The sequence below is a fragment of the Sarcophilus harrisii genome, chromosome 2 (genome assembly GCF_902635505.1).
Source record: "Sarcophilus harrisii chromosome 2, mSarHar1.11, whole genome shotgun sequence".
NCBI classification, from domain to species: domain Eukaryota; kingdom Metazoa; phylum Chordata; class Mammalia; order Dasyuromorphia; family Dasyuridae; genus Sarcophilus; species Sarcophilus harrisii.
Genome location: NC_045427.1, coordinates 167,018,436 through 167,044,068, shown reverse-complemented (window position 1 = coordinate 167,044,068; position 25,633 = coordinate 167,018,436). Strand labels below are relative to the sequence as shown.

At 34.3% G+C, this 25,633-nt stretch overlaps 1 protein-coding gene across 1 annotated transcript in view; it reads right to left on the bottom strand.

Annotated features, from left to right (window-relative positions):
- The window catches only part of LOC100915038 (mortality factor 4-like protein 1), a 61,468-nt gene extending 37,677 nt beyond the window's left edge, over positions 1–23,791 (bottom strand). The window contains exons 1-3 of the mRNA XM_012540150.1: positions 23,704–23,791; positions 23,222–23,311; positions 7,934–8,097 (exon numbers count right to left, since the gene is read on the bottom strand). Coding sequence (XP_012395604.1) covers positions 7,934–8,097; positions 23,222–23,311; positions 23,704–23,791 — 342 coding nt within the window. The remainder of the gene's footprint in view (positions 1–7,933; positions 8,098–23,221; positions 23,312–23,703) is intronic.
- Between the last annotated feature and the right edge of the window lie 1,842 nt (positions 23,792–25,633).

The window sequence follows — 25,633 nt, the reverse complement described above, 5'->3', positions numbered from 1 at the left end:
AATTATTTAAACTGAAAAACTATGAATTGATGGCTTTTATTTTCTATCTCCCAGAAAGTACCTCCATCATAAAGACTTTGCAATGTCCTGGGGTCTGTCCCAATTCCTCCAGTGATTTAACTGAATAAATTTACAATAAAAGAAAAACTTAAAGAACTTTCAGAAAAATCAATAATTTTACTAAGGGATTGAAAATATTTCTGACATTTTCTTTATGCATATAATGCTGTGTTTACTATTAAGAGACATATTATGGTAAGATGCAGTGTCCTTGGACTTTTCCGTTTTGTCCTTATGATGCAAGTCCTCCTTTGTTTTCGCACTTTTGCAGCTCCTTTTATTTATGGTCTTTCCTTCACATTAAAATGTGAGTTCTTTGAAGGTAGTGACTGTCTTGCTTATATTTGTATTTCCAGTAATTAATACAAGATCTGTCACATAGCAAAGACTAAGTAAAGTATTGTATTATCTATCTTCTCTTCTTATTGATTATCTATGCAAGAAGAAAAAAGTCATGACAGATAACCCAAAAAAGTGAGTAATACAAAAATCATTTACATTTGATATTGAAGAAATATATCTATATCTATCTATCTATCTATCTATCTAATGTCACAAGCAAATAAATTTGGCAACATCTACACACATACTTGTTTGATAGAATCCATTAAAAAAAGATTGAATGCAGAAATATTTTTCTTTTAACTATCTGTCTCAAATGATCAGTTTGGCTGATTTAAAAAAAACAAAACTTTCCGAGTTACTTTCCTATTCTCAAGATGCATTTTAATATTCACATTTAGAACATAATCTTACAAGAATTTCTGCAACTAATAATTTAAATGTATTTTGACCTGAGTCCAGGTAGTTAGGCCTTCATCATGGCTTATCTTTGGATACAGAGAGAGGAAATTCATTTTCAGGGAGAGGGAAGATAAGGAAGAAATTTGAGCATTTTTTTTTCATGGTTCATTTTTCAGAGATCTGACTCAGAGCTGAATTCGAGATGAGAATTTTTCAATGAACACATCATATGTCTTGGCTTTCAATCCAGTGGGTTTTTTTCCCCCCTCTCTTTAAATCATGCGGTATATCCCTTGCAAATTTAACAGAAAAGCACAATGAATCACCCTGGTGAAGTCAATGTGCATAGGCCTTCCTCAGAATGTAAACCTGAATGTCTTGCACATGGCCTCGAGAATCCCAGAGGCTTCAATGAGCCACTGTTCCTGGAGGAGCTAATGCCTGAGGAGCTCAGAAAAGCAATGGGACAGCCCTAACATGATTAAGCCACATAAAGACTCACAAATTTAGCACAAAAAACAGAAATGTTGATATTGGCATCCCTTAACCCCAACCCCCAGCCCTGGAAAAGAAAGATCAAGGGCCTTCTCTCCCCCTGAAATTATTAGCTAGGAGTTTGTTTTCAGATCTTGAATGGAAAGTCACATTTGCTTTCAAAGTTTTCAAGGCTCACCACTGTGGCCTTATTGTTAGTTGGGTCAGCAGGGCTTCTGTAATCAGGGAGTGCCCTCAGATTTATTTAGCTAGCATTGCTTCTTGGGAATTTAAGATTAAGTCTGACAGAAAACTGATCGTTTTTTTAAGGGGCTAATTTCTTTGAGAATTAGACACTTACTATTGTTTATTGAACTGTCTTTTTGCCTGTTTCTTCTTCCCCTTTGTCCATCCTGCTTGCTAAAATAGTCCAAACACTGAAGGAGCCCCAGTACAAATCAGAAATGAAATTGTTGTTAAATGGTATTCCCAGCTTGTTTCCATTTGGAGATAGTCCCTGATTGAAAATGTGCTTTGCAGTGTCATTTCAAAGATTTGAGTTCATGTTTTGCTTTGGCTGGTAAGAGCAAAGATCAGGAATTGCATATGCATTGTGGTATTTAACTTCTGCCGGTTCTCAATCTGGCAGTCATGCCTAAGCTGTTTCCCATTGCTGTTGGTGTTATTTGGGAACCAGCAACTTGAAAGACATAATTTATTGTTACTAAATAACTGCCTTATCTTATCAAGGCTCCCAGCATAGGAAATGTAGGGAGAAAGCTTGGTTATATCAAAACATACTTGGCTAGAGCAAAAGAATCATAAACTAAGGAAAAGAAGAATAAGTACAGACTGAATTTTAATGACTTTTTGCAGCTTGTTTGCAATATAGCATGGGATTGGATTTCAGGGATTTATTTTATGCTGTTCTGCTTTGACCTTGGCCATGAGAGGATGGTGTGTGTGTGTGTGTGTGTGTGTGTGTGTGTGTGTGTGTATAGTGGGAAAGGATCCCTTCAAATTGAAAGAATTTCAAAGTCAGGGGAATGAACATGTTTTAGTCTGGACTTCTAGAAAGCCAGAATGGCTTGTTGCCAGAATGGGGTGGTGGTGGTACAAGTGTACATATGTATGTATATATATGAGGACATGTGGACTCATGCACATTTTCATATGGAAGTAGGAAGGGGTTCCAGCCCTGTTCATCTACAGAGGCTAGAGAACTCAGATAAAGTTTCAGACAATCCAACCAGCCAAGGGATATGTCCCTTTGTGCCAAAAAAACAGGCAGAGATTTTCAACTTTCTATCCAAGTCCTATATGTCACTTGAACTCATAGGGATAAACAATTCAGACAAAGTCAACTTGATTTATTCTTAATGCATCTTGATATCAAAGTAAGATTTTATAGATCTGGCAGTCTAGTTAAGGTCTTCACTAAATAGTTAGAAGAGTGTTTCGTATGAATGGAGAAAGATCTTTGCAGAACACACTTGAAAAGTGATACTATGTGGAACAACCAAAAATGTAAGCAATGGACTCCATATCTGTCAACACATTTCTGTGCTCTTGAATGATATTACCATGTGTATGGGGTGCTTCTACATTGAATTTATTTCTACATTCATTCTTTGTTAAGCTTGAAGACTGTCCCTCCTCCTTTACCCACCTCAATTCCTCCAATCCTTTCAGACTAGAATTAGTGAAGTAGAAAGATCGGCAGTTGCAGGAACAGATCAAGTTTGGTCTTGTCTCCTACTGTTCCAATGTATGGGAGTAACAGCCTCCAATCCAATGGTTCATAACATTCGTTCTTCAAATACCTTGTAACTTTCTTACCTTTGAGATACACACACACACACACACACACACACACACACACACACACAGCTCCACTTTCAACTATATCTTTTCTTCTCTTTTTCATCTTTCCAAGGATACTTAGGCTTATCTTTCTGTGTCTAAAATGTCTTCTTTTTGTGGAAATTTGACTTAAGCACACTAGTTATAAGTGAAAGCCGCTTCCTCTGTATTATTTTAATACTTGATGTTCCACTTTTCATTCAGGTCTGAGTGATGCCTGGTATAGCCAGTGATCTTTTAATTTTCTTTCCCCAGTTAGATTGCAAGTTCCTCAGGAGAAGTCCTGGGTATTTATGTTTCCCACAATGTCTACCACAGTGTCTTGAAGATGACTGTTTCTCAACAAATATGTCTTAATGATTGATGATGATGATGATGACAAGGATTCAAAAAATATATATTGACATGATATTTCGATTGTTCATTGAAGGCTTTTGATATGCACTCCATATTTCTTTGATACATATAATAGAGCAATGTATAAGGAGCTTTGCTATGAAGAAAGAATAGAATATATGTTGATCAGATTTTTTGATAGGCAAGAGAAAATATGAAGGGAGAATATTGAGATTAAGTATATCCTTCTTCAAATTTTATTCTTAAAATGGGATAGTTCTAGACAAATGTGTCCCACCTTTCTTGTCTGATGTTTTGCTTCTTTTCATAAACGCTATATTCTAGCTACACTAGACTGATTGTAGTTCTTTGTACAGTACACTCTGTATTCCCTATCTCTTTGTGCAGAGTAATTCTTATGCCTATAATGCTCTTTACCCTCACTTATACCTTGGTTTCTCTGGATTTCTTTAAGACTCAAATCTCTGAGAATTGTCTGTTCATATCCTTTGACCATTTTTCAATTGGAGAATGGCTTGATTTTTTATAAATTAGAGTTAATTCTCTATATATTTTGGAAATGAGGCCTTTATCAGAACCTTTGACTGTAAAAATATTTTCCCAGTTTATTGCTTCCCTTCTAATCTTGTCTGCATTAGTTTTGTTTGTACAAAAACTTTTCAGTTTGGTATAATCGAAATTTTCTATTTTGTGATCAGTAATGATCTCTAGTTCTGCTTTGGTCATAAAGACCTTCCCCTTCCACAGGTCTGAGAGGTAAACTATCCTATGTTCCTCTAATTTATTAATAATTTCATTCTTTATGCCTAGGTCATGAACCCATTTTGACCTTATGATGACTATATGATGACCAGTTCTGATGGATCAGGCCCTCCTCAGCAACGAGATCAACCAAATCATTTCTAATGGAGCAGTAATGAACTGAACTAGCTATGCCCAGAAAAAGAACTCTGGGAGATGACTAAAAACCATTACATTGAATTCCCAATCCCTATATTTATGCACACCTGCATTTTTGATTTCCTTCACAAGCTAATTGTACAATATTTCAGAGTCTGATTCTTTTTCTACAGCAAAATAATGTTTTGGTCAGGTATACTAATTTATATTTTAATATATTTAACATCTACTGGTCATCCTGCCATCTGGGGGGGGGGTAAGAGGTGAAAAATTGGAACAAGAGGTTTGGCAATTGTTAATGCTGTAAAATTACCCATGTATATATCCTGTAAATAAAAGGCTATTAAATTTAAAAAAAAAAAAAAAGACTCAAATCTCATCTTCTTCAGAAGGCCTTTCCTGACCCTCCCCTGTAACTAGTCCCTTTCTTTCTCATATTATCTCCTATATATTCTGTATTTTTATCTTGTATATAGCTAGTCATTTGCATATTATTCTCATCATTATAGACTGTAGGTTCCTTAGAGACAAATCTTTTTTTTGGATTCCCAGAAATTAGAATAGTACAAAGTACTTAATAGATGTCTTCTTTTTTTTCCATGCTCTCAGACCTTAGTGCCTTCTGCCTTTGACCATATTCCTCTAGAAAATTTGCTCAATATTCATTCAGGATCCCCAAATCTGAAAGTCTGAAGGAACCTCAGAGGTTGTCTTGTCTACCCATATGGGGCCATGTAACTGAATATTGGGGTCACAAAATTATGAATTATTATCATTAAATATTTGATTTGTGTGCCTATTTTATATAGCTATATATCAGGATTGCATAAAACTTTCTTGGGCAAAGAGATAACAAATGGAAAAAATTTAAAAAGCCCTAATTCAACATGTACTTGGATAGCAATTTCCTAAATAATACTCTCCTCAACTAGTCATCTAGGCTTTACATGAAGATTTTCAGTAATAGAGAACCCATTAGTTTCATAGCAATCTCATTTCACCTTTGGGTAACAGCTCTTGATAAGAAGGTTTTCTTAATAGAGAGTTGAAATCTGATCCTCTGCAACTTCCACCCATTTCTTCAAGTTGTTTCTTTGAAACAGTGAAGAATAACTCCATAACTTGTCTTCCACTTACTTTCAATATTAGAAAGCAGTTATCATCTTCTCTTTATGTTTTCTCCAAGCTAAAAATTTATTGCTCCTTCAAATGACTCTTGTATAGCCTGCTTTTCAATTAGCTCACAAATTTTCCTTTGTATACATGTGAAGCTTGTTCATATCCTACATAAAATGTGGTACTCAGAATTAAACATAAAAATTCAGATATATTGTTGATCTGATCAGAGCAGATAACATTAGAATTATCACTTTCTGTGACTATATTAGCATTTTCTTTTGTTTAATAGGTCACAATATTCACACTATCAAATTATCATGCATGTGAGAATATAGAATTATATGACTTTAAAGTTGGGGAAAACCTTAAAAGACATCATGGCTTATGATGACAGGTTGGATCTTTGTTTTGACTAGTTCCCCTCTTCTATAACTAGAGACTGCAATGCTGTCTTCAGCTGTCTGAAGATGCATAAGAAGAATATAACATAACAGGCTTCTACGAGCCTTGTCATTAGAGCCTGCTTTTCGGACTGTGGGTTAGGGATTATTCATTGAAATTCACTTACTGCTGGAGGTGGAAGGAATTTTAGAGATCATCTGCTATTTAGTGATGACAACTTGGTTTCCTCTTAGAACACATATCTGAATTTGGCTTTTATAGTTACAACTCCCACAGACATATCACTGTCATTTTCCCTTTTCCACATTTAAATTTTCTTCTATCTTTCAATCTGAGATTCAGCTAATATGAGAAACTATGGTCTGTCCTAATAGGTAAGAGGGGAAGAAGGCTCTCTAACATCCTTGCTCCTGCCCCAGGTGATGCATATATTTAATTTATAAAAAACTTATGATGATTTATTTTGCTTTACACATAATCCTTATTTTTAATTATTCCACTCACTTCTTCCCAACTAGCCATTTCTTTTTTTTTTACTTTTTAATAATGTCTTTTATTATGATGAAATTGATATACATCAACAAATGTAAACATTTCCTTATACAAAAAAAAAGAACTGAAAAAGAGGATCATGTAGAATGCCATAGATCTCTATTACATATAGCTCATTTTTAAAATTATGATTCCAACACTGACCTCCATGTTTGTGTCCTCTTATGAATTTCTTTCTGTTCCCTCTGTATGTTTTTTTATTTTTTACTTTTGAAACCCTCATTTATTTATTTATTTATTTATTTTTTAAATAACTTTTTATTGACAGAACCTATGCCAGGGTAATTTTTTACAACATTATCCCTTGAACTCACTTCTGTTCCAATTTTTCCCCTCCCTCCCTCCACCCTCTCCCCCAGATGGCAAGCAGTCCTATACATGTTAAATAGATTACAGTAGATCTTGGATACAATATATGTGTGCAGAACCGGACAGTTTTCATGTTGCTCAGGGAGAATTGGATTTAGAAGGTATAAATAACCTGGGAAGAAGAACAAAAATGCAAGCATTTTACATTCATTTCCTAGTGTTCTTTCTTTGGGTGTAGCTGCTTCTGTCCATCCTTGATCAATTGAAACTAAGTTAGATCTTGTCTTTGTTGAAGAAATCCACTTCCATCAGAATACATCCTCATACAGTATCGTTGTTAAGGTATATAATGTGTTCCTGGTTCTGCTCATTTCACTCAGCATCAATTCATGTAAGTCTCGCCAATCCTCTCTGTATTCGTCCTGCTGGTCATTTCTTACAGAATAATAATATTCCATAACATTCATATACCACAATTTACTCAATCATTCTCCAATTGATGGGCATCCATTCATTTTCCAGCTTCTGGCCACTACAAACAGGGCTGCCACAAACATTTTGGCACATATAGGTCCCTTTCCCTTTTTTAGTATCTCTTTGGGGTATAAGCCCAGTAGAGACACTGCTGGATCAAAGGGTATGCACAGTTTGATAACTTTTTTGGGCATAGTTCCGAATTGCTCTCCAGAATGGCTGGATGTATTCACAATTCCACCAACAATGTATCAGTGTCCCAATTTTCCCACATCCCCTCCAACATTCTGCATTATCTTTCCCTGTCATTCTGGCCAATCTGACAGATGTATAGTGGTATCTCAGAGTTGTCTTAATTTGCATTTCTCTGATCAATAGTGATTTAGAACACTCTTTCATATGAGTAGTAATAGTTTTAATTTCATCATCTGAAAATTGTCTGTTCATATCCTTTGACCATTTATCAGTTGGAGAATGGCTTGATTTCTTATAAATTAGAGTCAATTCTCTATATATTTTGGAATTGTTGAGAAGGTCAGGTCAGGGCCGACAGCTGGAAAACAACCAAGCAGGTAAGCGCCAAGATTTTGATGTCACAGATGATGGAGCTCAGTTTTGGGATTTGAGGATGATGTTGGTCTAACTGAAATGTTCAAATTGGCATTTAAAAGGGTCCTACTTGTTCAAGAAGATTTTGCCCCGTAGTCATGGGGCAATACTTGGCCCTCACCTGAAGCCTGATGTCACAGGTCTGTTTTTCCTTGGGGTCCACTATCAGTGATTTTTTACATTTACACTGAACTTGCAAGTGCAGCTGGCTCTCCTTCGTGCTGGTGATTTCTCCTGTACATCCGGAGTGGGAAACTTCACAGTACAACAGAATAGAAGAGTTAGAAGTTTGGGAAGGTCTCCAATTTTTTTTTTTGAGGAGTGTAAAGAATTGAGGGAGGGGTGTGCTTAATAAATGTTTGTTTCTCCCCTTTCCTTTGCCCCCTTTTCCATTCCTGTCTTTTTTCTTTCCATTGACATTGTTGTAAGTAAAATGATGGATAGAATGCTAGATTCAGAGTCAGGAATTCTACCTAGACTCAAATTCTCTTCAGACGCTACTTGTGTGACCCTGGATAAGTAGCCTAATCTCTATTTGTTTCAGCTCTTCATCTGTAAAATGGAATCACACTGAAGAATGAAATAGCAAACCACTCTACTACTTAAGAACATATGGGTCACAAAAGAATCCAAAATGACTGAATACTAATCAATCCTTGTATAAATCACTTTTTAGTTCTGATTTTCCCAAATTGATGTTTTCTCAGTGCTTTCCTGAATCATCCTTTAGTTCAGTTGTATTTCACTTTGTGTTTGTATTTGTGTACAGTTTATTTAACAATCCACTTAAAATGTAGCTTTCTAGAGAAAAAAGCCATTTCCTTTCAACTAAAGTTCTGCAAACACTTTTGTCAGTGGAACCCTTTATTATCTGGTCTGTATATATTCCTTCTGACTCCATGTTTTTATTTTCCATTGTTTTCAGTGAAAAAAGCAGCCTGATTAAAAAAAAAAAAGAAGGCTATGCAACTAGGAAGTCCTGGGTTTAAGTCCTTTCTCTAAGTCATACTACCTAAATGACTGTAGGCAAGTCACTTAAACTTCATAGTGCACCAAGCAAATCACGTAGATTATAAATTGCAAAGGAGTGTCTAATCTGCTTATGTGGAGAGAAAGTCTAGATCAAGAGTTTCCTTTACTGATTAAATTATGCATTCCAATCCCTCAAATTACACTTAGCTTTTAAGCATAGACCCTTAACTCCAGAGATTTTGTAACATTCAAAAAAATGTATTATGAATATGTATCTATATTTATGTATTACCAACAGTGATCTCAAATTTGAAGGTGAAAGCATCATTGGAAAGCTTTTCTTATAGTAGATTAAAGCATTTTTATTTCAATAACCAATGTGAAAAATTAATTTTGGCAGAGCAATCTATACCAATTTAAATTGTTTCTGAATTTAGTGTACTGGAACAAATATATATATATGTTTTAAAAATAAAAAAATAAGTAAATTATATCTATCTATATCTGTTTAAAAACCAGTAATCTGAATTTACACTCTAGAAGATCTTGCTAGCATAGCCATTTTTTACACACAATATTTTCTACTAGTAGTGTATGAGACTGTATTTGATATTGGATAACCTGAAAAAGTCTTAGGGGAAAGTTTCCATGCTATACTGTCTAGAACCAAAAACTTGAGATGATTTGAAGGAAATATATCAGAATATCCTGGCTGCCTTGTACTTGCTGAATTGTGATGCATGAACAATCATGTTAAGCAATATGGCTGCCATTGACCTGTGTTCTTTTAACACTACATGGTTGCATAAAAAATGGACTTAAATTCCCCATTGCTTTAATCTCCGACTGAAATGGTTTCACCATCGGAATCTTCTGTTTTGAAGCTGTAATCTCCAATTATGGTAAATAGGTCTAGAACTTGGTGTCTCCCTGAGAGTTGTGATAGTGATTTTTTCCCCCCTGGCAACCAAATTTTAGAACTTTGGTTAAACTTATGGACATTTTTTCAAACACACTTCAGGATATTTGATGATCAATTTGTTTTTCTTCTTAATATATTCATATGTAATTTTAAGTCACTGTAATATCACTATCATAGAGACATTCTACCAATTTCCCTTCCTGTACTTTCACCTAAATTCAGCCATTTGCTAGAAAAGTCAAATAAGAATGCTGTATCTGTGTGTGGTCTGTTTGTGTATATATATATGGATTCTCTCAATTCAAAGAACAGAAATATAATATTCTATAAAACTGAAGGATAAGAATGTAAAACCACATCCATGACCATTGTCTTAATTCAGACCACTCAGTAATACAATTGGGACTTTTCCCTTCTATATCTGACTGTAATACAGTGTCAAGTTCTTTCCCTGTCTATATCATTTATGTAATAAAAACACTGATGAATGTGACCAATTGTGTTTTGCATTATTTTGGAATCACATATTATATAATGTTTACCAGATTAACCAACTTATTAATTAGCATCCTTTAAACAATAACAACAACAACAACATGTGGAAATTCATTTGGTGAGGATGGGCCTTTTATATACTTTTGACTAGAATTCATTAGTTGCATAATATAGAGTGATAGGCTTAGATTCAGGGACATGGGTTAAAATCTTTTCTCCTTCACTTACCAGCTATGTGACCCTTGATAAAGAACTTACTTTTTGTATTACTGGAAACTTCCCAGGACTGTCCACTAAGGCTTATGGACTGTTATTTCCCATACTGGTAGAGTTCCTGCACTGGAACTTCCTAACTCTGACAAAATTACATGCCTTTCCAAACCCCCTTTTACTAATGTCAACTATGTTATTTTAGACATATGAATTCCTGTTACAGGACATTTTTTGAATTGGGGAAGGGGGATCATATTCAGGATATTTGTAAGACTTACTCTCCTTACCAAGATGGTAACAACCAAGCACAAAGTGAACACTGATCACAAACCACTATTGTCTTACCAAACTAATTACTTTCCCTCAGCAAAATCCTGTTTCTTGCCCATGCTGTTTCCATTGAAGCAAACAAAATCTCATGCTGAGAAAATGACTTTTATGTGGAAACCATTAAAACAATTGGAGGTGAAACTGCAGGCAATTTTTCTCTTAATAATAAAGTCAGCAAGAGGAAAAAATGGTGTTTGCATAGTTTGGTTCATCATAAAAAGTTATGTTATGATGTCTCAGAGTTATCATCACATCAATTTCTGGCTTTTGAATTGGGAGAATAGACACAGTGACACAGACATCCTTATTTTTATAATATACTATATTCAAAAAACATTCAGACTCCTAAAAATTATAGAGGTGAACCCGAAATTCCCAGGCTTTGGAAGAGAAAGAGAAGAATGAAATTCCCAACTTAGATCAAATTTTCTATGTTTTTATGTCTCCTTCTGTCTCATTTCTCATAAAGCTATTTTTTGTCTTCATTGCAACTTCTAGTCTTTACACCAAGTCCTATTAGTTCACTATCTTTGTTCACTTACTTTCTCCTCTCCATGAACTGGACCTCAAAGTCAGCTAGTCCTAAAAGATACATTTTTTCAACATTCTGTCATTTCTAATTCTGTCATTCACTCATACTGAAAACTTAAGTCACATATACTACTAGTCATGAAGTCACAATACTGAGCTGCTCCATATTATTAGATCAAAACCCAAAACTGTGATGACTGGGTCTACTATAGATCTGAATAATTTATTCTCAATTGGGTCCTAACTACTGCATGACAAATCATTTTACTCACCTCTAATCTCTATCACGTCCTAATTTTTCACATCTTCCATTGCACATATTTTAGACCTTCTCCTCTCTCAAGTCCTAATCCCTAGACTCCTTCATCAAATGGCTTTGCTTCCCTCTTTAGCAAATAAATGCTATGTATTTCAGCTCCTCATCATTGCTCTACACCTCAAAATCTACCTATATTTTCCTTTGTCCTCTTTCTTTGTTCCTGTCTGCTAGGATGAAGTGTCCTTTCTACTCACTAAGCCTAATTATTCTATTGTTTCCATTATCCCTTCCTTTTCTATATCTTTAAGGAGCTTGCATTCTCAGCTATTTCCTTTATCATCAATTTCTCCCTATATGCTGGATCCATGGTCAGCTTCCCTTGTCCTAAAAATAGAAAAAAGAAAAAAAATCTCACTTTCACTCGCCCTTACCATTCTCTCAAGTTATCATTTTATATCTCTCTTCCCTTTCATTACTAAATCAAAAACAGTAGTTTACACTCACTACTATCATTTCATCATCACCCAATTAGTCACAAATTACCTGAAATCTAGATTTCAAACTCACTATTCTACTGAAATTACTCTCTCAAAGGCTACCAATAATCTTTTAACTGCAAAATCCGGTGGCATAATCTTAGTCCTCATTCTCCATGACCTCTCTGCAGTTTTGATATTGTTGATCGTTTCATTATGATGAATATGCTTTTCTTCACAGGCATCAATTATTTTATTTTTTCTTTTTCCTTAGAATGATTGGTTAGTCCTCCATCTCCTTTGCTCGATCATCATCTTCTTAAGAGTAGCTGTCCCTTGGGAATCAATGCTTGATTTCACCTGCATGGTCTAATATCATTTCTACAGTGATGACTTACAAATCTACATATCCTACCCTCATCTTTCTATTGAACTCTACTCCCACACTCCCAATTGCTTGCTAGATGGTTGTGCCTGGCTGTTTTATTTGTATTTTAAATTCTACACATCCCAAACAAATTGGATTATTTTAACCCCATCTCAAATTCCCCTGTTTCTTTCTTTCACTGTCCTCTAGTCACCTACCTTCATAACTTCATGATTATCTCTAGATCATTCATTTTTTCACTATTATCCATCTAATTAGTTGCCAAGTCCCATTAATTATACCTCCACAAAAATGTCCTCTATAAAGGCAATATATAGTGGAAATAGCATTGAATTTGAAGTCAGAGATCCCAAGTTCACTCTTACCTCTATCATTATCTATATGACTTTGGTCAAGTTATTTAATCTCTCTGGATCTCAGTTTTCTCATCTGTAAAATGCACAGGACTAAATACCTCCAGATGCCACTTTCTCTGTGTAATTTTCTTTGATATTCAGCTATTAGTGTTATTTCTTTCAATAGTTGTAGAGTATTACTGTAATCTCATCTTTGCTTCTTAACAATGGAGGAGAAGGACTTGTTAAGTTCTAAGTCTATTCTGGCTCTAAATCAATGAACCTTTGATCTATGTGCCTCTGATTCTCCTCTTATCTTTATATTCTCCAGTGCTTAGCATTAAGACACTGCACACAGTAAGAGGTAGTAAATGTTTGTTAAGTTAAATTGAATGAAACTATAAAAGTGAATATATTTCCAGCGCGAATAATAAATAATAAATATAATATAAATATATAATTTAATATAATAATATAGCAGATAATAAAACATAAATTAATGTTAATTTGTGGCTTTCTAAGACAATGCATGCTCCATATGAGTCTTTATCTATGTGAGTTTGCTCATATTGTTCTAGATCCTAATTTCTTAAACTATGGTTTGCAACCCAGTATGTGGTCTCATAACTGAATATGGGGATCATGAAATGATCGTTTATTGTCAGGAAATGATTTGTGTATCTATTTTATATACCTATATACTCAAGGTAATTTAAAATATTTTTGAGTGAAAAGGGGTTGTAAGTTGAAAAAGTTTAAGAAGCTCTGCTCTAGATTATCTATAAACATTAACATAGTTGTTGGTACTTTAAATATGAGATCTTTTTCTAACTATAAATGAGATCAGAATAATGAAGGGAAAAAACAGCTAAATGGAAGAATATATTACAGTTTTAATGTGAAGGGACAACTTGATGATATCATTTGATGACACAGTCCTTATTCATGTATTATAGTTTTCCATGATAAGCATTTACAAAAAGACCATTATGACCTAAATGCAGTTTATGGGCAAGTATTTATTAAAGAGATTTGGATAGAGACTTTATATGAACAATATGAATAAAGCCTTCCAATTAAATCAACAAATAATTTTATAGTTGATGAAATTAAATCAGAGTTAAGAATGATGAATGAGGATGGTGGGAAATACACATATCTGAAAATAAGAACCTGAAATAAAGAATTATGGAAATCAGATTTGTAGATTATGGAGAAGTCTAATGAATGCTTTCTCTGAGAAAAGAAAAGGTAGTATGAGTAGATATGTCATGGTAATTACCAAATATATCATAAAATTAAAATTTGTTATATTTTACTGTAGAAGAAATGATGTCAGTCATTTTATATCAGCTTTCTGTGTATAGCTCAGATCATTGACTTCTTTGAACAACAATGAAAAGCTAGGAAAATGAAATGAAAATAATATATGGAATGGAACTAAAACAACTCAGTCCTGACCTATTCAAATAAGTTGTTGCAAATGGATTATACATTGAAATTAAGGCCATCGAAACAGACTATAATAATTTTATACAGGACTTAAACAAATTTAAATCAGTTGCCATATCTAGGAAAAAAAGGCATCTAAAAATAATTTTGGTAAATATATTACTTTCCTAGCAAAAGAAACAGAGAGGGGGGAAAGGAAAAGAAGGAGAGAGAGGGAGGAAGGGAGAAAGAAAGGTAGGAAGGCAAAAAACAGTCAAAGCTAACAATAGTTTAAATATCAACTCCTTTTGTAAAATCTTATAGAGAAATTTTACATGTGAGTATTAATAGAATGACTTCAAAAATAAAAATGATGAAAGATAAATTAAATTAAAAGAAACCTTGCAGACAGATCAAAATAATTAAAGTCATTCTGTGAGCATTTAAGGATGAGAGCAGGACAACAAACAGAAATAAAATGAAAAATATTTGCAAACTGTTTTATACAAACTTTCATCACCAAAAAAGACAAAACACAAAAAGAATTCTAACATCAGGGTCTTAAATATACTTATAGATTTGACACAAATAACACCAAAGAAAACGAAGATAGCTTCAGCAACTGGATTAGACCAGATACACTTAGAGGAGATTTATGTTGGAAGCAATTTAATTATGAGAATGCTGAGTGACAAAAGTCCAGACCTTATTAATATCAGAAAGGTGACCAAGAGAACATCAAGAACCACTGACCTAAGCTATTTTCTTCTAACTAAAAACATTGAGGATATTAGTAAGACATTCACATCTGATATTCTTCAATAAATCATGCCTTTACTAGCATACGGTTAACTGAAGATGTAGAAAATATAAGATCCTACAATCAATCTCATAAATTATGAAATTGTTTATGTTCAAAATGATTATTGATTGTTTTTTTAAATCTGATTTAATAACATGGCAACTTAAAAAGTTTTCTTTCAACCAGATGTCTCCCATTCATCTTGAGATAATTCTAAATTCTATTAAAGTTTTTATAAGATAATTTTGTTAGTTATTCCTTTTCTTATAATTATCAGTTAAGGTGTAAAACAAGAAAACACATGTTCATAAAAGGTATTCAGAATTGTGAAAGAGAGTTTCAATACAGAATCCAAATTGAAGAATTGCCTTTAGATAATACAGGTACTTTATTATAAATGACACCATACTACCTAAATGCCATGAATATTACAGAATCTCTTAGATAGTATCTATAAGTACTTAAAAGAATTTTTTCTAATCATGGACACAGGAAAAATTATGCTGATGAAATTTGTCTATAGTCCAAGTTATGGCATGCAATTGGATGAACAGTTATCCATCCATTCACACAATGCATATATACATTTATCTTGTAAAAATGGTTCAGATAAACAAAATCTTGGTTCTAGCATTAAGCAGGAGAAGAAGAGAAAGCTAGACTACCTTCAGAAAATCATAAAGTGCCTTTAACAACCCTAAAGTTTAGAATAAAGGCTTATTAAAAAGATCAATAATAGAAGGAAAAGGACCCACCTATGCAAAAATGTTTGTAGCAGCTCTTTTTGGTGGCAAAGAATTAGAAAATGAGTAGATGTCCATAAACTGGGGAATGGCTGAATAAGTTATGGTATATGAAAGGGATGGAATATTTTTGTTCTATAAAAAATGATGAATAGGTTGATTTTAGAAAAGTCTAGAAAGATTTATATGAACTGATGCTGAGTGAAACAAGCAGAACCAGGAAAACTTTATACACAGAAACAGCAAGATTGTGTGATGATCAATTATCACTTATGACAGACTTGGCTCTTCTCAGCAATTTATTGATCCAAGGCAATTCAAATAAATTTTGGGTGGAAAATGCCATCCACATCCAGAAAGAGAACTATGGAGAGTGAATGCAGATTGGAACATACTATTTTCACCTTTTTTTCCTTCTTTTTTCTGGTGGTTTTCCTCTTTTGTTCTGATTTTTCTCTTCCAACATAATTTATATGCAAATATGTAAAAAATGAATATACATGTATAACCAAATTTTAAAAAAATAATATTTTAGTACTCTAGTTATATTGCTGTGAGTTATAGAGTACTACAATCGCTGAAGAATTAGAAAAAGAGTTTTACATATAGACCAATAGAGTGGCTCATAGTGGATGTGAATAAGACATAATATATAACAATAGTGAATGGAGTTCAAAGAAGCAGAATAAAGGGAGACACCAGAGAAAAGTAGGATCAAAAGATGGGCACGAAAAGGAATAGCTGGTAGACAGTGATTAATTAGTATTCTTTAAAAATTAGGAGAAAGTGAAGAATTCAGGCAGTTTTCTAGATGGGTTCATTGTGGTGAACTTCAGGGTCCCCCATGGGTGCAGGCATTGATGGATTATAATCTGCATCATCAGAAGGAGTGCCTAATTTAAGCTAAGTGATTTACTAATAAGCATTACCCAAGCACTTATTATGTTCTACACAATGGGGATATAGATTCAGTGAACAAAACAAACCTTATTCACAAGGTACTTACATTCTAAGAGAGAAGATAACTATACATGTAAATAAATATGTATATATATACATACATATATATATATATATACACAGAATAAATATAAATCAGATAAATACAAATAAATGTAAAGTAAAATACATCAGAGTAGTTGAGAATGTACTAGCAGCTGGAGGATCAGGAAAGGCTTCATTTAGAAGGTGGTATTTGAATGGCATCTGAAAGAAAGACAAGGATTTTGAGAGATGAGTTGAGGAGAAAGGATGTTGCAAGTATTGTTGACAGCCAGTACAATGGCACAGAGATGGAAGACAGACAAAAGCATCATGGATGAGGTCAGAGAAATGCCAGTTTTTCTGAATCCAAAGTTTGGGAAAGGTAGTCGTATACAAAAGAGCTAGTAGGAGAGGTTGGGACCAGATCATGAAGGATTTTAAAAGCTAAGTAGAAGAGTTAATATTTTATTCTAGAGGTAATAAATTATCACTGGAATTTATTGATATATGTCTGCACTTACCAAAATAATTTTTTAGCAATTTTTAGATAGATTGGAGTGGTGAGAGGTGTGAGATAGGGAAGCCAATTAGAAAGTATTGCCACAATCCAGAAAGAGGTCAGAATTCAGACCAAGGTGGTAGTTGTCTAAGTGGAGAGAAGGAATCAGGTAAGAGAAAATGTTATATCAGTTGAAATGGCAAGATTTAACATCTGGTGGGATATGTGAAGTGCAGGAGTGTGAAGAGAAGACAATGCTGATATTACAAAGCTGAGAGAGATGAAGGCTGGTGGTACATTGGAAAGCAATTAATTAAGCCTGGCAAGGAGAGGATTTGAGGAAGAAAGATAATGAAATCAATTTGGGACAGGTTGAGTTTGTGATATATGCAGTTTGAGATTCCATTGGTGGTTTGAGACTGATGATCTGGAAAATACTGTGATCTAGACTGTGATCTCTGACTGATCTACATAGTTAAACCCATAGGAACTGATAAATGTTCCAAAAGACAATAGAAAGAGAAGGACTAGGTCTTCCTTGGGCTATACCTACTACATGGTATTAATAATGACCCAGCAAAGGAGACAAAAAAGGAAGTTATAGGCTAGTAGAACAAAGAGAGAGCTGAATCACAAAAGACCAGAGAGGCAAAAAGGATCTAGGGAGGAGAGGGTGATTGATAGTGCCAAATGTAGCAGATGAGTGGAGAAGAACGAAGACTGAGAAAGCCCACTGTATTTGGCAATTAAAAGATCTTTGTTAACTTTGGAGAAAGGAGTTTCAAGTGATGAGATCAGAAGCCTTATTACAAATAGGTTAAGACAGTTATGAGAGAGTAAATGGTGCTACCATAGATAGTACTTTCAAGAAGTTTGGCTGTAAAAGGGAAGAGAGATAGCAGTTCATAGCTTGAGGAGATGGTAGTATCTAGAATAACTTTTAAAGATTGGTGAGGGCATGTTTGAAGGCAGTAGGGAAGGGATCTATAGGATAAATGGAGAAGCTAAAAATTCAAGAGAGAGAAAAAGTAAGGATGATTGTGTTTACAATCTACTGAAGAAGTCCAGATGACTTGGTATCAAGTGCATAGAAAACAATAAGATCATAGATCCATTTAAATATTAAATTAGAAAAAACCATGCTTTTTTACCTTTCTACCTATATCTAAAGTCAGAGATTTAATAAAACATATTGTACAAGTTCTAATATTCTCTAGGAATGATTGGTATGATAAATAATTTGGAGATAATATGGAAAATTCAAAAGACTGTGAATGGAGTTGTGATGATGGTCAGGGCTGAATTCAAGTCCCAGATATATAACTGACTATTTGAATTTAGGCAAACTTTTTAAATGCTCTTGGACTTAGTTTCAGCATCTGAAAAATGAGGAGTTTGAATTAGATGAATTTTGCCTAAGGCTTACATTTTGCTCTAAGTCTTCGAGGCTCAAAATTGTATTTTATATAAATATCATAATTATATTAAAGCTATTTTTATCTTCTTCCTAGCTTTAATATATAATTTCCTTATTTCCTTTTCGAAATTTATGGGATTTCTTTTCTAAACATAGTACTAGATTTCTACTAGACCTATTGGGGGCTCTATATTTCTGGATATTTCTCTATTTTTTCCTCTGGGTCCACCTTAGAGTGTATTTGGACTTTTTCCCAGTGGCACATGGGATGATTTTCCTATTTCCCTACATGCATCTGTAACTGTGGAGCTCTGAATTCGCTAAGACCCAACAGTAAGTTGGGTCTTTAAGTCCCAAACAGTAGCTTAAAGCTGTGAATATTTGCAGAAATAATTCAACTCTTCTCACCATTTGGTGTTGTTGCTGTTGTTTAATATATAATTGTACTTATTTTAAAACCTTATTAGAAAAGACATTTTTGAAATTGTAAATCTCAAAATTATTGATACATTTAAAGACAGAATATCACTTTCCACAGAAAGGAAAAATCCAGAAGTAAATATATGAATTAGGGTGATATGTATCCATTTAATAATTTAAATGTAAGACTCCCACTCTTAAGTTGATAGCACATGGAAAGATCGGTTGAGCCTTAGCAATGAGATTTCTCTCCATAATATGATGTCACCTGATGAGAAATGCAGAAATTAAAACACATCTGTGGCAATTCAAATTTATTTTCATTTGCATATGAGCACTCCTGGACTTAATCAGCCCAGAACATCTTAATTCATGAATTTCCTAATGGTTCTTCTTTTCTGCAGATGTTAGTCAAGGTTTCTGTCATTAGTTTCTGCTTTGACATCAGCATGGGGTTCTCATTAGCAAATGTTTTTTAAAATGGTATTTTTAATGACATCATACTATCTTTTAAACTAATTTAAAAATTTTGGATGGGGGAAAAAAGGCGAAAGAAGAAAAAAAATTGAAAAGATTTTCTCAAAATATAGAGAAACACTTTATCAAAATTCAGCAGCCAAAACAGGGCCTTACACAGAGTGAATTCTCAATTACCATTTGTTTGTTTTTGTATGTTTTGGTAAAGTATTTTGAATACAATATCACTTAATCAAGGCTTGTTGTATTGCATTGGAATGGATTTGATTAGATGAGAATTGAGTACTGGAAATTTCAGGATTATTGAATGAGGCTACTACTGGAAACTACATAAAGTAAGGAGTTCTTAATCTTTTTATGCAGGAACTATTGAACTTAATGATTAAATCTGTGGACCTCTTTTTAGAATAATGTTTTAAAAGATGCATATAAATTATGTAGGATTTCCAAGAAAATAATTATCAAAATATTAAAAACAAAAAAATAAAGGGATAGAAGTACACACAGTGATGGGTGATTCTAGAAGCTTGATTGCAGAGATATCAGCTATAGTCAGAGGAAAGATGCTTCCTTTAGTAGAAAGTGTCATGTGCTTTAAAAAAAAAAAAAAACTAAAGGCCCCATTGTTCTATTTTTACATTCTATTCTAATAGTCACAGTGGCCATAATTGTATACTAGGTGGGCAGACAGCTCATGCCCCACAAGGCCCAAGAAGAGAATCTGGTTTATAGTCCTCCAACTAATAGAAGGTGGTTTATTAGTGTGACAACCTAATATCATAAGGCCAATGTCAGCATCACAACATAGATGTCCAAGTGTCGATGTTTAATGTCAGTACATCACTGTCATGATGTCTGTGCCAATTTCAATCAATCAGCGGTTAGATATGAAGCGATAACTAACACAAGACAGTGTTATGATAAGTGCTGAAGGAGGAGTACAGATAATAATAACTGGAGAAGTTCATAGCTTGGATAGATCACAGACTATGGGACCAGAAGACAGGATAACTGGTTTCTAGTCCTCTCTCTAATGATAATTAGCTCTGTGACTACAGGGGAGTTACTTCATTTTGTAGATTGGCAAATTGTGACCCAAAGAAGGTTTTTGGACAAGATGAGGTCTAAGGTCCCATCAAGTTTTAAAGTTCATTGTTTTAAACTTCCAGCTGAAGTATTCATAAGAGAAAATGAAATTCTACTGGATCTTGAAATCTGGGTAGCACTTGACTAAATGGAGAGTAAAGATTTGATTAGATAAGATTTTGAGGGTTATTCCCTCAAAGTATGTTTAGAAAATAGTATGACTAGCAAAGAGTAGGTGAGCATGCTTTTTTTGTAGGCTGGTGTTAATTACATAATGTTAATGGGGTAGCTAGGTGGTAAAATAGATAGAATGCCAGGCCTGGAGTCAGGAACATATTTGGCCTTAGACACTTACCAGCTGTGTGACCTTGGAAAATCACTTAATTCTGTTTGTCTCAGTTTCCTCATCTGTAATATGAGCTGGGAAAGAAAATGGCCAACTATTCTAGAATCTTTGCCAAGAAATGAAGACACTGAAATGACTGAACAACAACTGATACTAACATTGATTGGTGCTAGCCCATTAAAATTGACTACCTAGTATCTAAATAGACTGTTTACAAACCTTCTATAGTTAGGGAGCATACAGGATACCAGCATACCAATTATCTCCAGACATGTTTATTTATATCAGTAAAGGAACTGCTTCTTGCCAAAAAATATTTGGGGATTTGAAATGTTGAGAAACTGGAGTTATTTAGTTTTTTCTTCATTCAGTAAACCTTCATTAAATATGTATTATGTACCAAAATCTATAGATTCTAAGAAAAATATAAAGACATGTCCCTTGCCTTCATAGAACTTATTATCTAGCATGAGAGAGGAGTAAAGTAATCTAAAATAAGGAAGAATATAATAAGTATTTAAGAGGTACAAAGTTCTATAGAAATTTTTATAAAGGAGTGATCTTATCTACAAAGAGATAAAGGAAAAATTTTATAGATGAATTGGCATATAAGTTGATCCTTGAAGGTAAGTAGGTTTCAACTGGTAGAAATGTGGAATTTAGATATAGTTCATTGAGAGCAAAAATACACAAGTGTTCAGTTGGGGAATATGTTTAGGAAATAGCAAATAGCACAATTTGGTTGTAATGCAGAGTGTTTAAAGCAGAAAAATGAGGAATAAGACTGTTAAGGGAAATTGAGGGTATGAGTATCTTGAATGCTTGGGAGACAGGTAGATCATACAGTGGATAGAGTGTTGAACCTAGAATCAGGAAGAACTCAGTTCCAATGTGACTGCAAGCTCTGTATGACATTGTATGAGTCAGCCTCTGTCTTCCTTAGTTTCTCAACTACAAAATCGGGATAATAATAGCTAATATAATAATAATATACTAGAGTTGATGTGAGGATTGAATGAAATAATATTTGTAAAATGGTTAGCACAATTCCTGGCTCATGATAGGTGCTTAATTAATATTTGTTTCCTTCCTTCTTAAGAAAGCTACTCTTTGAAATCAGCTCAGATTTTTCCTTTATATTCTTGTCCCTTATAAATGATTCCATTGATTCTTGATTTGGAATAATTTTGTTTCAGATCCAATCAAATCATCCTGACAAAGTACATAGACAATGACGATCACTTTTGTCTGCTTTAGAACTATATATATATATATATATATATATATATATATGTGTGTGTGTGTGTGTGTGTGTGTATCTATGTATGTTTGTATGTATGTTTCTTAGTCTCATGTGTTCTGTACAGCTCAGACTTCTGCTTTGGCAATGGAAAAACATAGGCATAAACTCCCCATTAAGTTACCAGCAAAATATTGTAATCCCTTTGGAATTCCCGGCTATGGACAATGGCTGGCTGACAACTCAGTCTCTCAGTTCTTCTTTGTGTTGTTTATTCACCTTCTTGTTGTAAATTCTTGGTGACAAGTGATTTTTCTTGGACTTTACTAATGATATGTTTAATAAGGGAAAGGATGGAAAACAAAGGGCATCGAGGATCACAAATATTTACATCTGGCAGGAGGGTTGGGAGGAAAAATGATTACAGCTGCCTTTGAAAGTTAATGTTATTAAAATGTTCAACATGAAGTTTCTATTTTAAATAAGAAACACTTGAAAGAAATGGTCAGGATTAACAGGAACTTAAATTGAAACCATGTTGGTTGGTAGGTAATAGAATGCTGGAGACAAACACTGCCTTGAATATAAAAGCATTCTTTTGCCCTAAGTTATGCGTTATGCGTGCGGCCCTCTTTAGGCCACTGGTATTTGATTTGGTTTGGCTTTTTCAGGAAACCAGGAGGAGGTCAGCAGCACTCACTTAAAGGCCCTGTTAAATGGTTTATTCCCTCTTTAAGCCTTTGTGTTGCTCACTTTATTAAACCTTTTTGAAATATTGGTCTGTAAATTTTGTTGATGATGCATCATCCCTATGCATGCCTTTTAGACTACTTTGCAAACTTGTATGTGATTGGATCAACAACGGGAGTAATAGAGTTAGCTTACAATTGAGGACCTTGTTAAAAGCCCCAGTTGGTGGGTAACAGCTCATTGTTTGGGCCATAGATTGTTAGCAGAAACCCTGAGTGTTCCCATCTGGCATTTTCTTCAACCTGCATCTGTGCTGTCAACATACTGTAACTTTTCCTGCTGAACCATAGTCTCTGGCTGTAATTTTCCTAATGTGCGTTGGAGCATCAGTGCTGTTTATTAAAAAAAACATATATTGTGTGACTGTATGCTATCCCATGATGAGCTAGGATGAGCTGGCACTGACTTAGAGACATTTCAAATTTTTCTACCTATGGCTCTAACCTGGCAATTCATAGATTTCCTTTGTAAACTTCAACGCTGCACAGGAACCTGGCTTATACACAGTTTTAAAGAACAATCCATTTTGTCATTCCCTGAAGTTGATTCCTAGGTGCTGGCTATGGTTTCCTTTATAGAATAAAGTTTAGATCTAGCCAGCATAAGCCTCAACACACTCTCTTTCAAAAGGAAGCCATAGTATGGACCGCTTGTTATGGGACAACTTATCTTTGTTGGGACTAGTTGAGCTTCCTTTTCTTCTCACTGTTTTCTCATTCCTGACCTCTGGGCTTTGTCTCAGTGCTTCCACGTCCTTTTCCATCTGGTTTGGAGTTGAGTTTCACGATCTCATCTACTTTAACTTGAACCATTTTATGACTTCCACTTCTCCACATTATTTTGGCTGAGCATCTTCTAATTGTCTCTGCTGCCTATGGATCTCCCATGAGCCCAGACTAGCCTGCTGCTGGAAAGTCTATTTTTCCTTCCATTTTTCCTTTTTTTTTGTCTTCTCTTTTCTTCTAGGATCTTGGTCTTTGGGATACTCATCTCCTATTAGGGAACAGAAATGCTTTGATACTTTTTAGTGTCATATAGGCATGGAGATGCTGCCTCCTTTTGCTTCTTATGAAAAACTTGGTCCTATACAAACATAATGTTGCCCCAAAGGGCACTCTCTACTGTGGCTGAGGAAAATGTGATTTTTGTGGGTAAGTCTGATGTACTTGATAGAAGTTCCAGCTCCTCCATATCTAAGTAGATCACACCAACAACACTTCTCCTTTCTTCCCCAATTATCTCCTAACCCATTAATCTCCAGACAAATTTTCCAGGTTGATGAGGATTTTTTTTTTTCATTTTCCTGTAGTTAATATTTGGTTTTGATACTCTGGCACTAGGGAACTCATGTTGGAGGAGAACAAAGTAAGACTTCTATTGAACCATATAAGAGTAGGCCATTCATAACTTGCCCAGTATATTAGAGAAACTAGCCTTTACTACATCAGATTGAAAAATTAATAGAAAAGCTTGGCAATAGCCTCTAAAAGGAAGTTGGCAACCAAGGATTCAAATAGTTCTATCAAGGGTGGGGTTTTCATGACGCTACACCTACTCATTTTGAGTGCTCAGCCAGGATAACTCCTTGGGGGATTTCTTTTAGGACTGAACAAGTCTATATGTAGGCATTAACCACCTGACTATAGCAATTGCTGTCTTAGCTGATACCCAGAACTTTTTCAGCCCCCACAACCATTTTTAGCTACTACTTTAGCCCTGCTCCACTTGAGCTAGACAAGGCCAAGAATTAAGAGGTAGAGGCACCTCTGAGATTTGTTAGCTACACCAGAGCTGCTTCAACTTTTTCCATTCACAACCCCTTTTCTGGTTAGAAATTTTTACATGTATGTAGGTATATAAAATAAGCATACAAATCTAACATTTACTGATAATAAATCATAATTTTACAACCCTCACATCCAGTTATGTGACCCCATATGGGGTCATAAACCACAGTTTAAAAACCTGGGTACTAGAAGATTTAACATTTATATTATAAATATATTAATAAGCTACTAATTTTTCTGACAAGAAACATGGAAAAATACAGTAGAATTTAAACATTTCTACTAGCATATACATTTCTTGAGGGTAGTGACTTTTATTATACACTCTGGTCTCAGTATAGTATACAGCACAAGCTGAGAAGGATATCTAATATACTAGATGATAGAATCAAAATCCAGAGAGATCCTGATAAGGCAGAAGATAAAAAAAAAAAAGGTTCTTTCTCTAATGAGCATTTTTAAAAATAGTTTATCTGAATAGTCCAAACTTTCCATTGATAATCAGTTACAGCCATTTAGTTAAGGAGAAACTGGGAGAAAAATATATATGGATGACTTAAGGAAAGTGGGAGTTAGGAAGCAGCAGTGGTAGGGGTGGGAGTTAGGAAGCAGCAGTGGTAGTGGTGGCCTTTTTGAGTTATTCTTGTAAATTATGTAATTTCTTCTCTCAAAGAAATCTGGATAAGTGGAAAAATTGAATTTTCATTTTTGTTCTACGTCTGAATGAAAAGAAAAGAAGGATGTGAACTATGGAGATGTTTAGCATTAGATAATTATAAACTACTCCAGAATTTAGGCCATGAGAAACTTTTATTTATAAACTTGGAAACACATAAAGTTAATTTCATTTTATGATGGCTTAACCAG